Raw genomic sequence first — 18,226 nt, 5'->3', positions numbered from 1 at the left:
TCACGCAGAATTTCATGTATGGTCTTTGCTCTAACTTTCTGTTCATGACAAAATAGCAGACATGGTAACGCATGTGGACTTAATATAGCACCAGTTGCACAGCTCCCGATGTACACAGGACGATGTCTTTTGGCACACTGACTTATGAAGGTCGGTGCTCCTGGTGACTGTGCGTGCAGCCTTGTGCTGCCATCTGTTGGCGTGCTACAAAACTAGTCTTGAAATCTTTTGATACCACCTCAGACATAGGGAGGGGTTATCTCCAGTAAAAACCTGCATTAACAACTTCAGCTCTGGAAAGTTTACCCCCCTTTATGACCAGACCATTTTTTGAGATACGCCACTGGGTTACTTTAACTGAGAATTGCGCGGTTGCGCAATGCTGTACCTAAACAAAATTTATTTCCATTTTTCCCCCACAAATAGAGCTTTCTTTTGATGGTATTTGTTCACCTCTGTGGTTTTTATTTTTTGCGCTATAAACAAAAAAGACCGACAATTTTGAAAAAAACATTTTTTACTTTCTGCTATAAAATATATCCAATAAAAAAAAGTAAAAAAAAAAATCTAATTTCTTCATCAGTTTAGGCCAATATGTATTCTGTTACATATTTTTGGTTAAAAAAAATCCCAATATGTGCATATTGATTGGTTTGCACTAAAGGTATTGTATCTGCAAACTATGGGATATTTTTATTTATTTTCACTAGTAATGGGGTCGATCAGCGACTTATGAGGGACTCTGATATTGCGGCGGACAGTCAGGACTCTGATACTTTTTCAGGACCAGTGACACCAATGCAGTGATCAGTGCTAAAAAAAATATGCACTGTCACTGTACTAATGACACTGGCTGGCAAGAGGTTAATATCAGGGGCAATCAAAGGGATAAATGTGTGCCTGACCAGTGCCTTACTACTGTGGGGGAGGTGTTTGTACTAGGGAAAGGCATGGATCGGAGCCTCTGCTTAGCAGAGACACAGGATCCATGCCTTCTGTACAGGGCCGGCGCTACCTGTAAGGTGACCTAGGCAGCCGCCTAGGGCGCAACTTAGCAGGGGGCACCGGCATCCTGCTTCATCCAGAATTAGTATGGACCGCCGGCCGGTGTGGCGCTGCACAGGCACTCCTCATGTTGTGCCGCCTGAGTGCCTACACAGCAAGCCACACTATGTTGTGAGAGCTGAGGGCTCCAGCGTCTCCAAAATCCCCATAGGAAAGCATTGAATAATGCTTTCCTATGAGGAGGTCTAATGCGTGTGCGCGGGCATTGCCACGCATGCGCATTAGGTCTACCCTGCCAACGTCAGCCAGTGGGGGAGACCTAACGCACATGTGCGACAAAGGAGAGAAGTAGAGCCTGACCCAGCACAGAGGGAAGTCACTGAAGGGGTTTTAACCCCTTCAGCAACTTGGGATGGGGGATGGGAGGGACAGGGGCACTACAGGGTCCTGCTGTGCCAGAAAAACGAATATGTTTTCCAGGGGGCGGCAATTTTTATTTTGCCTAGGGCGGCAAAAATCCTTCCACCGGCCCTGCTCCTGTACTAACAGAACAACGATCTGCCTTTACATTGGAAGAACGCTGTTCTGTCTGTGTCCTGAAGCATCAGCGGGTGCCAGGGGGCATTGAGTCTGCCGTACCTGCCAATCAGATCCCTCTGTGTCCAATCACCCCTGTGTCAGCCAGCAGAGGCTGCAGGGGAGAGGAGGGAGAACCAACAACAGATGGGCCATTGAAGCCTTATGGGTGACGTCATGCTTCCAGACATTACCAGCCGTTGTCGAGCACTAGCACTCTCCCCTGCAGCCAGTGTCGGCTGACACAGGAGATAACGTCACCGGACCAGTGTAGGTAGAAAATAGGTAAGTATACAGATCTTTCTTACACAGGTTAGTAAGCATAAGTGTGAGGAGCAGTCAGGGTTATCCTGGAATTCCACTTTATATGTATATCCAATCTCCTAGGTCCTGGCATTACATAGTTGTTGGTATTATCAGATTGTAATGTGTGTGGCCAGCTTTGCCTGAGGGCAAACGTTTTCTGAGAATGGACCACTTACCTCATACAAGCACCGCTCTCCTCCATTTATACAGCTGTCCACAGATGTCCAAAGCTTTATTTGGGTCACCAGACTCGTGTACACATCAAAACAAGAGATTCCAAAATTCCTGCACAATGCAATTCAAAAAGATAAATAGAACAGAAATGGAGGATTGATTCCTGGAGGGCCGACCCACCCAAAGTGATATTTCAGTGTTTGGTAGATACTGGAGAATTAAACCAACTGACAGTTTCCTTTATCTCTTGTGGGCTCTGTTGGTGAGATCTCAAAACCAAGTCTGATGTGGCCATTATGAGGAGCTCCCGCTATACTTGGTGGATTTTCTTTTATGTATAATGGATCATTTTGTTTTGATTCGTTATTTCCATACATTCCATACATTCATTTAGTTTATTTTATTCATTTTCGGAATTTGTTTAGTTTATTGGAATTTTAATTGAATCGATTTGAATTTGAATTCCATTTGAAATTGCATTTATTCTGTTCGAAAACTAGAATTTTGGAAGATGGTTATATTCTTTCTGTTCCATTGTTTTTGCTATTCGAATTTGAGTTGAATTCCATTGAAATTCCATTTAAAAATTAATTTATTCTATTCGAAATAAGAATTTTGGAAGATGGTTATATTCTATTTCATTTTATTCTGTTTTTTTCTATTCTGTTCGATTTTTTCATATGCTTTTATTTTCTCTTTTATTTTTTTCTTGTATATTATATTCAAATTCAAATCTATTCTATTCCAAATTAGAAATTCAAAAGATGGTTATATTCTTTCTAGTCTATATATTTTTCTTTTCAATTCTTTTTTATTGTTTTTTTTCTATTCTATTTCTATTCTATTTAAATGTATTCTATTCAAAGTTATTACATGTGAAATTTAAATGTCATAAGCTGGTTGTATTCATTCAATTATATTCTATTATTTTTATTATATTTTATTTTCTATTCAATTCTAATCTATTATTTTCTATTCTGTTCGAATTTCAAGGTATTCTATTAAAAATTGGAATTTCGGAAGAAGGTTATATTCTTTCTACTTTTTTCTATTGTTTTGTTCTATTCAATGTTTTTCTAGTCTATTCTACTTGAAATTCAAATTTCAGAGGATGGTTATATTCTTTCTATATTATTCTTTTCTATTTTTTTTATTCTATTCCTTTATTTTCTATTCTTTTTTATTCTGCTTTTATTTTCTATTCTATTTTGTTCTGTTTTTCTCCTTATCTCTTTTCTATTCTTTCATTTTCAATTTTATTTCTTTATTTTATATTATATACCTTAATTTTCTATTCTATTATTTCCTATTCTTTTATTTTATATTCTGTTCTGTTTTACTCTCTTATATTCTATTCTTTTATTTTATATTATATTCTTTTCTATTCTGTTATATTCTATTCCATTCCTTTATTTTCTGTTCTATTTTATTCTCTTTGGAAATTCAAATTAGATTTGAAAATTATTTAAATTAAATTTGAAAACTATTCAAATTAGAATTTCGTTCAAAATTTTGTTTCACTATTTTGGATTTGTTTAAATTCATTACTATTGTCATTTGAATAATGAAAAATTTGTCTGAATTTTGGTTTGGAACTAAACAAACCGCATATTTCTAATAATGTAACAGGAGGGGATGGAACACACAAAGGCTGTTTGAGAGGCTCAGGTAAATTTAGTGTTTTTGGCTCCTCTGTAAACATTGAGTGGTGTGTGATTGTTTTTGGATGTTCTGGGTCTCACTGGCTGCAGGCTCAACTACTTCTCCCTGCTTTCTAGTAAATAGAATTTAGTGGGCTGGAAGAGGCAGACCCTTGGCGAGGGGAGGGGGGGGCACGGTTTGCTATTTTGGCTGTGGGCACTAGATGACCTTGTCCCAGCATTTTATTTTTCAGTAGTAACAATGTTACTGCTCCAACTGAGTATGATTGTGTGAAGTGTAACCCCTAGAGTACCTTTGTCACCATTATACGCCCAAGGAGTCCTTTTTTTTAAAATAATTATAATAACTATACAACAGAACATTTCAATTAATATAAACCACTGTCACAAGTTAGAGAATGGGTCCATTGAGCTGTGGCTTTTTGATCCACATTTAAGTGTGGATGGGCAGTTTACTGTACATCTGGTGGTATGGTTTCTCCCATTGGATCTGTGCACAGGATGAGATCTTCATTCCATTCAGTGATCACCAGATCATTCCCTATTAGGGGTTTATGATACCAGGCACTGATTAACCACTTCCATACCGAGTCATGTAATATGACGTCGGCAAAGTGGTTGTAAGGATCCGGGCCGCCGTCATATGACGTCGCCCGGATCTCCCCTCTACTGCGCGCCCCCGGGGGCGCGCAGCGCGGCGATCGGGGGTGAGGCTCGTCCCTCGGACATAGCCCATCCCTGATCAAGGTAAACAGCCAATAGAAATTGTCAATCACAGCCGATCACATGAGCGGCTCCAGCACGAGCCGCTCGTTCTCTCTGCAATGCGCGCCCCCGGGGGCGCGCAGAGCAGCGATCGGGGGCGAGGCTCGTCCCTCGGACAGAGTCGATCCCCGATCTAAGTAAAGAGCCAATGAAATTGGCTCTTTACCACGTGACCGGCTGTGTCCAATCACAGCCGGTCACAAATGTCAACAGAGAACACGGTAACTAGCTGTCACCGTGTTCTCCTCCTCACACACTGATCCTGTGTGAGGAAGAGAGTGTGGTAACAGCTAGTTACCAATTACAGTGCACCCCAAACACACTGATTGCCCCCCCCCCCCAATAAAGAGCACCTGTCACTAGCCCATCAAAGTACCCGAGTACCTGTCACCAGACCATCAGGTACTCAGATGACAGGTACTCGGGTACTCTGATGGGCTGGTGACAGGTACTCGGGTACTCTGATGACAGGTACTCGGGTACTCTGATGACAGGTACTCGGGTACTCTGATGACGGGTACTCGGGTACTCTGATGACGGGTACTCAGGTACTCTGATGACGGGTACTCGGGTACTCTGATGACGGGTACTCCGGTACTCGGGTACTCTGATGACAGGTACTCGGGTACTCTGATGACGGGTACTCGGGTACTCTGACAGGTACTCGGGTACTCTGATGACAGGTACTCGGGTACTCTGATGACAGGTACTCGGGTACTTTGAGTACCCGTCATCAGAGTACCTGTCACCTACCCATCAGAGTACCCGGGTACCTTCCACCTGCTCATCAGAGTACCTGACGCCTGAAGTACCCGAGTACTTGCCGCCTGCTCATCAGTACCCATCACTACTCATCAGTACTCATCAGTACCTATCACGTATCAGTACTGATCATCAGTACCCATCAGTACAGTATCACCTATCAGTATCAGTACTACTCATCAGTACCTATCACCTGCCCATCAGAGTACCCGAGTACCTGTCACCTGCCTATCGGAGTACCCGAGTACCTGCCACCTGCTCATCAGTACCAGAGTACCTGTCACCTGCCCAACAAAGTACCCGAGTACCTGTCACCCTTCATACAGCCACCATGTCCAAGTCCAAAAAGGTTTATATACGTCCCCCGTTTAAACCTAAATACCGGTGTTATGGCAGCAGATAGCTGCCATAACCCTGGTATTTTTTTAAACGGTGGACGGTTGGCTTTCCGATAAGGGTGGTCCCAGCGGCGGATTCACCGTGGGATCACCCTTCCGGGATGGCGGAAAAGGCGCCCCCCCCTCCCGCCGCGTTCCGGTCCTTTTCCCCGCTTACCGGACCCGCCGGCAGCGGGGAAAACGATCCGGTCCCAGATCCTCACAGACAGGATGTCGAGTGAGGGCAAGCTTGCCCTCACTTGACTCTATGGTCTTGGAGGACCGGAGCTACGGAAAATGTTGTTGCCTAGCAACCGGTTTAAAGGTCCTTTTTTTTTTTTCATTTTATATAATAATTTTTTTTTTTTTCTATCTTTTAGTGTACTTGTATGTTCTGAGGACTTTTTGACCCCAGATCTCACAAAAAAGAGGTCCTGTCGTGCCTATTTCTATTACGAGGAATGTTTACATTCCTTTTAATAGAAATAAAAATTATCAATTTTTATTTTTTTTTTAAACAGTGTAAAAATAAAAAATAATAAATAAAATAAATAGTAAAAAAAAAAAAAAATTAAAGCGCTCTGTCCCCGTGAGCTCGCGCGCAGAAGCGAACGCATACAGAAACCCCGCCCACATATGTAAACGGTGTTCAAACCACACATGTGAGGTATCGCCGCGATCGTTAGAGCAAGTGGAATAATTTGAGCCCTAGACCTCCTCTGTAACTCAAAGATGGCAACCTGTAGAAATTTTTAAATTGTCGCCTATGGGGATTTTTAAGTACCAAAGTTTGTCTCCATTCCGTGAGCGTGCGCAATTTTGAAACATGACATGTTGGGTATCTATTTACTCGGCGTAACATTATCTTTCACATTATGAAAAAAATTGGGCTAACTTTACTGGTTTCTTATTTTTTAATTAAAAAAAGTGAATTTTTTCCAAAAAAATTGCGTTTGGAAGACCGCTGCGCAAATACGGTGTGATAAAAAATATTGCAATAATCTCCATTTTATTCTCTAGGGTCTCTGCTAAAAAAAATATATAATGTTTGGGGGTTCTAAGCAGTTTTCTAGCAAAACAACTGATTTTAGCTTGTAAACACCAAATGTCAAAAATAGGCCTAGGCAAGTGGCTAGGATGCATGATGATGCTCCTTGGATGTTAGGCCCCTCTATATGGCTAGGCTGTGAAAAAGTCTCACACATGTGGTATTGCCATACTCAGGAGGAGTGGCAGAATGTATTTTGGGGTGTAATTTTTGCTATTTACATGCTATGTGTTAGAATATCCTATAAATTGACAACTTTGTGTAAAAAAAAAAAGGTTTTCATTTGTTTCCCACATTTTCCAAAAACTTGTGGAAAAAAATGACACGTTCAAACGACCCATAATGCCTCATAGAATATACGTTGGAGTGTTTACTTTCCAAAATGGGGTCATTTTGTGGACTTTTCCATTGTATTGGTGCTCTAGGGCCTTGAAAAGTGTGATAGGTAGTAAGAAAGTTTTATGTGTATTTATGCTCCTAGAACGCCTGAAGATGCTTCTTGGACGTGGAGTCTCTTTTTGTGGCCAGGCTGTGTAAAAGTCTCACACATGTGGTATCGCCATACTCGTAAGGAGTAGCAGAATGTATTTTTGGGTGTAATTTTTGCTGTGTACATGCTATGTGTTAGAAATAGCTTATAAATTGACAACTTTGTGGGAAAAAAAAGAAAAATAATTTTTTCTTCATTTTCCCAAGAATTGTGGGAAAAAATTACAACTTCAAAAAACCCACCATGCCTCTTACTAAATACCTTGGACTGTCTACTTTACAAAAAGGGGTCATTTGGGTGGTATTTGTACTGTCCTGACATTTCAGAGCCTCAAGAAAGGAGATAGGCAGTCAGTACATCTGGTGTGATCAATTTTCAGTAATTGGTACCATAGCTTCTAGACTCAATAACTTTCACACAGACTAAATAATATACACTAATTTGGGTTAATTTTACCAGAGACATGTAGCAGTATACATTTTGGCCCAAATGTATGAAGAAAAATTAATTTTTTGCAAAATGTTGTAATTGAAACTAAAAAAAAGTGTTTTTTAAAAATGTTTGCTCTTTTTTTGCATATATCACGAAAAAAGAAAAAACCCCAGTTGTGATCAAATACCACCAAAAGAAAGCTCTATTTGTGTGAAAAAAATGATAAAAATTTTGTTTGGTTACAGTGTAGCATGACTGAGCAATTGTCATTCAAAGTGTGAGAGTGCTGAAAGCTGAAAATTGGTCTGGGCAGGAAGGGTGTCTAACTGCTCTGTATGGAAGTGGTTAACCAGATTTCTGGTGAGAGTAGTTTTTTGGGGAATTAGTGCACACGCGGTGTGGTGAAAGCACTTTCATCGATCGATTTAATATGGAACAAATCAGCATGTAATTGATTGACTAAATCTGTAATGACTCATGGTTTGAAAAGACACGAGGTGTTATCCAGATATTAAGGAGTGCTGCTCAAAGTTTTAATTGGTTTATATTAATTGAAATGTTCTATTGTTTTATGTTATGTGCAGTGGCGGCCGGTGTACTGAGGGTGCAGTTGCGCTGCCCCCCCATCCATGCGTCTGGCCCCCTAATCTGCATGCAGAGGCACCGGACGCATGGAGTTCAATGGGGCTTTTTTTTTTGGCATCACCTGATTAGAGCCAGAGGCTCTAATAGGGCGATGCAAAGGGTGGACCCGGGGAGCAGAGCAGTGCGTCCCAAGCCCACCCATTGTGTGACAATAGGGAATGAAAATTCGCTATTGTCACACCGATCCTCCTCCTGGCCAATCAGGAGTCCAATACACGCTTCCTGATTGGCCGGAGGGCAAACCCCATGCCATTGGCCGAGGAGGAGGCGGGAGGACTGGAGGAGACGCGCCGCTGGGACCGAGGAGAAGCCGACGCCGAGAGACTAATAAGAAGCCGCCCGCCGCCGCTGCTGCTCCAGGTAAGTAAGGGGGCACGCACGCTGATCTCTGCATTGGGGGAATGGTATGCTGGTCACTGCATTGAAGGGAACACGCACACTGATCTCTGCATTGGGGGCATGTGTGCTGGTCACTGCATTGGGGGCATGTATGCTGGTCACTGCATTGAAGGGGGCACGCACGCTGATCTCTGCATTGGGGGCATGTATGCTGGTCACTGCATTAGGGGCATGTATGCTGGTCACTGCATTGGGGGCATATATCCTGGTCACTGCATTGAAGGGAGCACGCACGCTGATCTCTGCATTAGGGGAATGGTATGCTGGTCACTGCATTGAAGGGGGCACGCAAGCTGATCTCTGCATTGAGGGCATGTATGCTGGTCACTCCATTGGGGGAATGTATGCTGGTCACTGCATTGAAGGGGGCACACTGGTCACTGCATTGAAGGGGGCATGTACGCTGGTCTCTGCATTGAAGGGGGCATGTACGCTGGTCTTTGCATTGAAAGGGGCATGTACGCTGGTCACTGCATTGAAAGGGGCATGTACGCTGGTCACTGCATTGAAAGGGGGCATGTGCGCTGGTCACTGCATTGAAAGGGGGCATGTACGCTGGTCACTGCATTGAAGGGCACATGTACGCTGGTCAGTGCATTGAAGGGGGCATGTACGCTGGTCACTGCATTGAAGGGGGCATGTATGCTGGTCACTGCATTGAAGGGGGCATGTACGCTGGTCACTGAATTGAAAGGGGACATGTACGCTGGTCACTGTGCATTGAAGGGGCATGTACGCTGGTCACTGTGCATTGAAAGGGGGCACGCTGGTCACTGTGCATTGAAAGGGGGCATGCTGGTCACTGTGCATTGAAAGGGGGCACGCTGGTCTCTCTGCATTGAAAGGGGGCACAGTATACCTTAATTACTGAAGGCCCCTTTCACACTTTTGCGACCTCAAAGTCACGCAATTTTTTACAGCATTTTTGCCGCAAAGCAATGCCTATTACATTTTTCTGTTTGCGCCCCCCCAAAAATTTTGAGCACCAGCCTGTAGTATGGTAAGCAACGGGTTAAGTTGCTGTCTGCAAAATGTTACAATTATGTATATGTCTGGGAGCTGGGTGTGGCTGAAGTTAGTTGCATGCTGATGTGCAGTGAATAAAGAAGCAACCTGTACAGCTTGTCTGTGTTAATACACTACATTTTGGCGACGAGGATGGCTAGCTTTCTGGATTTACCGGCTATCGGACCGTTTGATGTGTCTTGAGACCACACTAGTCTCTCACAGCGCTGGGACAAGTGGAAGAAGGGATTTCAGCTCTATGTTATAGCCACAGGAGTGACTGCACCTGCTCAGAAGAGAGCCATGCTGCTGCATCTAGCTGGACCTCAAGTTCAGGACATTTTTGAAACCCTGGGAGCAACAGGGGAAGATTCAGACTATGAGACAGCCATGAATAGACTGAGTGAGTACTTTGAGCCAAATAAAAATATTCCCTATGAAAGATATAAGTTTAGACAGGCTGTGCAAGAACTGGGAGAAACCACAGACAGTTATGTGACTAGGCTGAAATATCTGGCAAAGTCTTGTGATTTTGGGACTGTAACTGAGGAGATAATCAGAGATCAGGTCATAGAGAAATGCACATCTGTGCACCTCAGGAGGAGATTATTGAGAGAACCTAGTCTCACACTTACTAGTCTGCAGGAGATTGCAAGAGCCATTGAACTGTCTGAGCTCCAGGCTCTGCATATTGAAACCAAGAACACTGCATCTGTCAATACAGTCTCCAAACCTACCTATAATAATAGGAATATCTGGAGTAGGAAAGAGAGTTTTCCAAAGAGGACTTTACATATCACCTGCAATAAATGTGGCAGGGCGGGACACACAAGTCAGGACTGCACTGTGGTACAGAATAAAATGTGCTATGCTTGTGGAAAGACAGGTCATTTTGCAGCTGTGTGTAGAAGTACAACCAGAGATAACAAAACCAAAGGACAATCTGCACAAGTAAATGTTATAGCTGAGGATAAAGAGAGTGCTCCTGACTGTGAATTTATATTCTCCCTGTGTTCTCTGCAAGCTGGGACATTAACCATTAAGATTGGAAATACAGATGTGTCAGTGTTGATTGACTCTGGAGCTACATGCAATGTTATGGACTTAGCTTCTTGGCACAGTCTTAATGGCAGAGAAAATCACCTTAAATTGTGTAACACCACTAAACAGATTTATACTTATGGCTCCAGTACACCACTGCAACTTAAAGGCAAATTTTATACCTCTGTTCAAACACATGAGACTGGTCCTCCATTGCAGACCGAATTCTATGTTGTAGATGGCACAGGGTCGCCTCTGCTTGGTCGTCAAACCGCAATGGCACTAGGGGTGTTACAGATTGGCCGTGATGTAGGCAGCGCAAGAGTGAATATGGTGTCTCCTGCTATTTCTGCATTGAAAGGGGAATTTAAAGATTGCTTCTCTGGGTTTGGAAAATTAAAGGATTTTCAGTTGGAGCTTCACATTGATCCACATGTAAAGCCTATTGCACAGCCAGTACGCAGACTTCCTTATAGCCTGAGATCACCTGTTGAGCACAAACTGGCAGAGCTGCTAGACCTTGACATTATTGAACCTGTGGAAGGGCCCACTCCGTGGGTATCGCCGTTAGTTGTTGTACCAAAGGGCACAGATATTCGGATTTGTGTGGACATGAGATGTGCTAACCAAGCTGTGCAGAGAGAGAGACATCCAATTCCCACTATTGAAGATGTTCTGCATGCAATGAATGGGGCAAGTGTCTTCAGTAAACTGGATTTGAAATGGGGTTATCATCAGATTGAATTGACCCCAGCATCTAGAGTCATCACTACATTTGCAAGCCATAAAGGTCTTTTTAGATACAAGAGGTTGATGTTTGGCGTATCGTCCGCACCGGAGGCCTATCAACATGTGATTCAGCAAGTGCTACATGGTTGTGAAGGCACGCATAATATTTCTGATGATATAATTGTGTGGGGAACAAACACACAGGAGCACGACGAACGTCTCCGTGCAGTGCTAAATCGCTTGAAGGAGAAAGGGTTAACATTAAATGAGAAGAAATGCACATTTCAAATGAATAAAATGACTTTTATGGGCCATGTGCTGTCTGACAGGGGCATTGGTCCGGAGGACTGTAAAATTAAAGCTGTGTCTGATGCCAGAAATCCTGAAAACCCTGCAGAAGTACGCAGTTTTCTTGGGCTAGTGAATTACTGTGCCAAGTTTATTCCAGATATGGCGACTGTCAGTGAACCTTTGAGAGTGTTGACTCGCAAAGCAGTCCCGTGGAAGTGGGGCTTTTTGGAACAAGGTGCATTTGATGAACTTAAGAAACGGCTGACTTGCGCCACAACTTTGGCTTATTTCAATCCTACTGCACACACCCAAGTTATTGTCGATGCTAGCCCTGTGGGGTTAGGCGCCATCTTGGTTCAGAGACAATGCACAGGCGATTACAGGCCTATTCAGTATGCAAGCAGATCCCTCACTGATGTAGAGAGACGTTATTCTCAGACCGAGAAAGAAGCTTTGGCTGTTGTTTGGGGATGTGAAAGGTTTCACACCTATCTCTACGGCCTTGATTTTGAAATCATCACAGACCACAAGCCTCTGGAAGTGATATATTCGCCACGCTCAAAACCATCCGCCAGAATTGAGAGATGGGTTCTCAGATTGTTACCATATCGCTTTACAGTGCGGTACAGACCTGGACCGACTAATGCGGCAGATGCACTTTCCAGATTGCCTCAGTCTTCTGCACCTGTTCATAACCTGGCAGAAGAGTACATTCGTTTTGTGGCTACTAACGCCATGCCTCAGGCATTGACACCGCGGGAGGTTGAAGAATTGTCATCTGTGGATCCGGAAATTGCTCGGTTGAGAAAATGTGTAAGACAAGGGGTTTGGGTGGATTGTGACCCAAGCTATCACAGAATCAAACAAGAGCTGAGTATTGCAGGACAACTAGTTCTACGTGGCAATCGTATTGTGATGCCTAAAGATTTACGGAAACGTACATTACATTTAGCCCATGAGGGCCATCAAGGCATTGTACGCACCAAACAAAGATTACGTGAGAAAGTCTGGTGGCCAGGAATTGACAAGGATGTGGAACGTTTGGTTTCTTCATGTCGAGCATGTCAGTTGGTGGGCAGCAAACCTAAACCAGAACCAGTAACTCACACTGTTCTACCTGAGGGACCATGGGAAGATTTAGCCATTGATCTGTGCGACATTCCATCTGGACACCATCTTTTAGTTGTTGTGGACTATTATTCAAGGTGGCAAGAGGTGGTAGTTCTCACTAAAGCTACATCATCAACTGTAATTGAGGGGTTGGAGAGCATTTTTGCATCTCATGGGTTGCCTAAACGGATTGTGAGTGATAATGGTGCCCAATTTACTTCTCAGGAATTTCAGGATTATCTGAAATCAAATGCTATTGAACATCATCGTACAACTCCATACTGGCCACAGGCTAACGGGGAAGTGGAACGCCAGAATCGAACCTTGCTGAAAGCTTTGCGGATTGCTCATTTAGAGAGAAGAGACTGGAAAAAGGAACTGTGGCGTTTTCTTTTGGCTTATCGCACAACTCCGCATACTGTCACTGGCGTTAGTCCTGCGGAACTTCTTTGTGGTCGCAAATTCAGGACAAAATTGCCAGACATTGGGGGTCCTCCTACAAGTCAGAAACCTTTTCGGCATATTGATGAGGAAAGGAAGATCCGGGCTGAACAGTATGCAAACCACCGCCGCCATTGTCAACCTAGTGGCCTTCAACAGGGTGATAAGGTGTTGCTTCAAAGTGATCGGTTTAACAAACTGGCTCCGTCCTTTGAACCTGAGCCTTATGTTGTAAAGGAGAAAAGAGGTACTCAAGTGGTTTTAGAGGATTTAGATGGACACACAAAAGTGCGTAATTCCTCATTTGTGAAGAAATTTATTGAGTCAGAAGGTCAAGTATCGGAAGATGGCGAACAGGCAAAGAGTAGTGATGATACTGCCAGTGATCCAGACTTCAATCCACAACCATCCACATCGGAATGGCCAAGAGAAAAACGAGCAACAAATCCACCGGCCTACCTTAAGGACTATGTGTATAGTCAGGAGTTTATAGGTTCAATTTTTAGTTGTTCATCCATGCATTTTGTTAATCTTATTAATACGTTGTGCATGTTATGTTTTATTCAAAGAGAGGAGGGAATGTAGTATGGTAAGCAACGGGTTAAGTTGCTGTCTGCAAAATGTTACAATTATGTATATGTCTGGGAGCTGGGTGTGGCTGAAGTTAGTTGCATGCTGATGTGCAGTGAATAAAGAAGCAACCTGTACAGCTTGTCTGTGTTAATACACTACACAGCCGCCACTGGTTATGTGATTTTATACTGGCAGCACCAAGTGTATAATATTAATTTGGTATCCTTTGCTACATAAGTGCTAGGGTCGGGGGACTTTTGTCACCTTGAATCCTTTCAATTATAACTATAAAACATAATATTTTCATTTTACAGCTGTAGTCAACTTTTACGTTGATGGCCAGTGAATACATGACCTCTTATATTGGTGGTTTGGTGAAGAAGTGACCCCTTGAAATAGTGGCTCAAACCACAGAAATACAGAAAAGAGCTCCAGACCAAAACCAGGTCAAAAAGTCCAAGATCATTTTAATTGTTGGTCAAAAAAAAGTAATACAAAAACAGCCCTTACAATAGTGGTTCAGTGAAGTGCCCCCTAACACTGCTTATCACTGGAGAAAAGTCCCTTACTTCGGTTGTCATAGTAGTGCCTGCCTATATTGGTGGTCTGCAGAAAAGGACCCCTTCATTGGTTGTTAGTGTAATGCCCCCTTGCATTGATGGTCAGCAGAAAAGGGCCCCTTTATTGGTTGTTACTGTAGTGCCCCCCTTACATTGGTGGTCAGTGGGAGAAGGTCCCCCTCACACTAGTGGTCAGTAAAGTGCACCTTTATGTAGCTTGTTTGGCAGGAGATCAATCTGACACTGCCCACTGCAAAGAAACATCCTCTGGAGGAACCCTAGGATTATATAGAACCCTGCTTGAGAAAGGCTGTCCAACAGCATGAACTATGCTTATTTGGCAGACATCTATAAACCTAGACAGGCAGTGCTGAAAGCACTGAATTTCTAGTTTTTTTTTTTTTTTTTATAGTGTACAGGATGACGGAAGGAAAGAAATAAAAAAAAGGAAGGTTGAAAAAAAAATAGGAAAGAAAAGGAAGCCAAAAAGTAAAGATGTACAGAAGAAAGGAAGTGAGAAAAGAAGTAGGGAAGGAAGGAAGGAAGGAAGGAAGGAAGGAAGGAAGGAAGAAAGGGAGGAAGAAAGAAAGGAAGGGAGGAAGAAAACATAAGAAAGAAAAGAAGGGAGGAAGGAAGGGCGTCTACAATCGCTCGATTTATTCTCCCTGGAGAAGAGACGTCTGAGGGGGGACATGATAGCAATTTATAAATATCTTAATGGGGATCCCAGCTTAGAAAAAAAGCTGTTCATTCGAAGGGATTGCATGAGGACTCGAGGGCATACAATGCGATTAGAGGAGAAGCGTTTTAACCGCAGGCAACGAGGGGGGTTCTTTACTGTTAGGGCTACAAGATTGTGGAATTCTCTACCACAAGAGGTGGTTTCTGCGGGTAGTATGGTGGCTTTCAAAAGACTCTTAGACTTACATCTCAAGGATCAGAACATTCAGTGGTATGTGAGATGATTACAGCCACACACACCTACACAGGTTGAACTGGATGGACTATTGTCTTTATTCAACCTCACCTACTATGTAACTATGGAAGGAAGGAAGGAAGGAAGGAAGGAAGGAAGAAAGAAAGAAAGAAAGAAAGAAAGAAAGAAAGAAAGAAAGAAAGAAAGAAAGAAAGAAAGAAAGAAAGAAAGAAAGAAAGAAAGAAAGAAAGAAAGAAAGAAAGAAAGAAAGAAAGAAAGAAAGAAAGAAAGAAAAGGAGGAAGAAAGAAAGAAAAGGAGGAAGAAAGAAAGGAAGGGAGGAAGGAAACATAAGAAAGAAAAGAAGAATGAGAAGAAAGGTAGAATGGAAAGAAAGAGGGGGAAGGAAGGGCAGATGGAAGCAAGTAAGAGGAAGGAATGAAGGAAGTATAAGAAGTAAGATAGGGTGGAAGGGGTGACAGAAGGAAGTAAGGTTAAAAAAAAAAATAAAATAGGAAAGAAAATGAAGCCAAAAAGAAATGAGGGACAGAATGAAGGAAGTGAGAGAATAAGTAGACAAAGAAGGAAGGAAGAATGAAAAGAAAGGTAGAATGGAAGGAAAGAAGAGGAAGGAAGAAAGAGAATGAGGAGAAAGGTAGCAAGGAAGAAAAGAAGGAAGGAAGAGAATAGGAGGAAGGAAGGAAGAATGAGGTGAAAGGTAGGAAGGAAGCACAGAAGATATTAAGGAAGAGGACAGAAGGGATGAAAGAAGAATGAGAAAAAAAGGTGGGATGAAGAGAGAGAGGAGGAATGAAGGACAGAAGGAAGTAAGGAAGAGAATAGAATAGAAAGAAGAATGAGAGGGAAAGAAGGAGGGAAGGAAGCTTCAGCCACTTTCACACAAGGTTAATGGGCTCCCCCAGTAAGGCATTTAGGCAACAAACAAAATAATCCATGTCAATCTTTCAGCAATCAAACTTTACTATACTAAAATCTGATTGGTTGCAGCAAGTTACTGCCTGTCCATATAAGCTTGTTGTTTGAATAAAAGTTACAATAAAAATCTCTTAGGAATAGTATCTATGGAAAAAAATAGTATCAAAAACGTTTAAGCCATACATACCACTCCAACCTGCATTGTGCATGGAAAGGGTTGGCGAACAGAGGCGGTGAAAGGGATAACAATGTAGTCAGTAGTAGAGGGAAGATTTTATAAAGCATTTTCCTCTGTCTTCTTGTACAGCAGAGATCTGAGAAGGAACTGATCGCAGAGTCACACCAGAAGTCACAAGAATCAGTCTGTTGCCGCTTAATTGCTTACACGGTCTCCATCATGTGTTTCCATCTGCTTCTTTCTGCCCAATGTCAGGCTGTGGTTCCACAAGTATGGAAATACTCAGAAAAGGTCAATATTGTGTGTTTCCTGCCTAATGTCAATGAGATTTCACACTTCACCCACTTCTGAAATGTGTGTTAAAGCAGCAGATATTAAAGACACAAATGATTGCAGCTCTGTAGTCATTAATACATCATTACATACATTTTTTAATACAAGCAGTGCAAGTACCTGGATGCGACCTGGTATCAGCTTCTTGTAGTCCCTGTACAGCAGGGCTGGAGTGTGAGAGGAAAAAAGCAGCATGAAGAGTCAATCAGTGTAATTGCTGACAAGAAGCATGCTGATTGTGGGTTGAATGAAGCTGGCCATTAGACTGAGGACATCTCAGCAGCAAAAAACTTTGGAAATACATTTTGTGCTTTTAACTCGAACATTAGAGAGCTCTTGATAATCAGGAAAAGCATATCAGCTTTCAGTATTAATATTATAATTATAACTAGTATATTATTAATTATTGTATTAATTTTTTTAAATTGTATTATAGGGTGGCACAGTGGTGTAGTGGTGGCACTTTCACCTAGCAGCAAGAGGGTCACTGGTTCGAATCCCAACCACGACACTACCTGCCTGGAGTTTGCTACCTGTGGGATGTTCTCCCTGTGCCTGCGTGGGTTTCCTCCGGGTTCTCCGGTTTCCTCCCACACTCCAAAGACATGCTGGTAGGTTAATTGGATCCTGTATAAAAAAAAATTGGCCCTACTGTGTATGTGAGTTAGGGACGTTAGATTGTAAGCTCCTTGAGGGCAGGGACTGATGTGAATGTGCAATGTATATGTAAAGTGCTGCGTAAATTGACAGCGCTATATAAGAACCTGAAATAATAATAATAATTGTTAGTGTTATTATTATTGATTGGTGGTTGATTTCCAAAGTTTATGTAACACATACAGGGCCGGCCTTAGGTGATCAGGCGCCCTGTCCGAGCTAATCCCGTGGCGCCCCCCCCCCCCCCCCCCCGCGCGCATTTTCTTGCACCTTTTTTGCACTTTATTTGACTTTTCTTTTTTATGATCACTAATAACTTAGCCCCCCTTACATCAGAGCCCCCCTTACATCAGAGACCCCCCACACAAAGCCCCCCCCACACAGAGCCCCCCATCACATCAGAGACCCCCCCACACAGAGCCCCCTTACATCAGAGACCCCACACACAGAGCCCCCCTCACATCAGAGACCCCCGACACAAAGCCCCCCTCACATCAGAGACCCCCCACACAAAGCCCCCTTACATCAGACCCCCCCCCTCCCCACGGAGCCCCCCACATCAGAGAGCCCCCCGCACATCAGAGACCTCCCACACAAAGCCCCCTAACATCAGAGACCCCCTACACACACACACAAAGCCCCCCTAACATCAGAGACCCTCTACACACACACACACACACACACACAAAGCCCCCCTAACATCAGAGACCCTCTACACACACACACAAAGCCCCCCTCACATCCTCACATCAGAGACCCCCCCACAAAAAGCCCCCCTTACATCAGACCCCCCCTCCCCACGGAACCCCCCACATCAG

The 18,226-nt window shown here is 43.2% G+C and overlaps 1 protein-coding gene across 1 annotated transcript in view; it reads right to left on the bottom strand.

The window, feature by feature from the left end:
* LOC309557181 (uncharacterized protein) overlaps positions 1–16,724 on the bottom strand; it is a 32,775-nt gene extending 16,051 nt beyond the window's left edge. Inside the window, exons 1-2 of the mRNA XM_082259840.1 lie at positions 16,428–16,724; positions 2,064–2,172 (exon numbers count right to left, since the gene is read on the bottom strand). Coding sequence (XP_082115966.1) covers positions 2,064–2,172; positions 16,428–16,525 — 207 coding nt within the window. The 5' untranslated portion in view covers positions 16,526–16,724. The remainder of the gene's footprint in view (positions 1–2,063; positions 2,173–16,427) is intronic.
* Between the last annotated feature and the right edge of the window lie 1,502 nt (positions 16,725–18,226).

This window comes from Pelophylax lessonae (assembly GCF_965119305.1).
Source record: "Pelophylax lessonae genome assembly, chromosome: 5".
NCBI classification, from domain to species: Eukaryota; Metazoa; Chordata; class Amphibia; order Anura; family Ranidae; genus Pelophylax; species Pelophylax lessonae.
The sequence above is the reverse complement of the archived record's forward strand: the minus strand, read 5'-3'. Positions and strand labels throughout refer to the sequence as shown.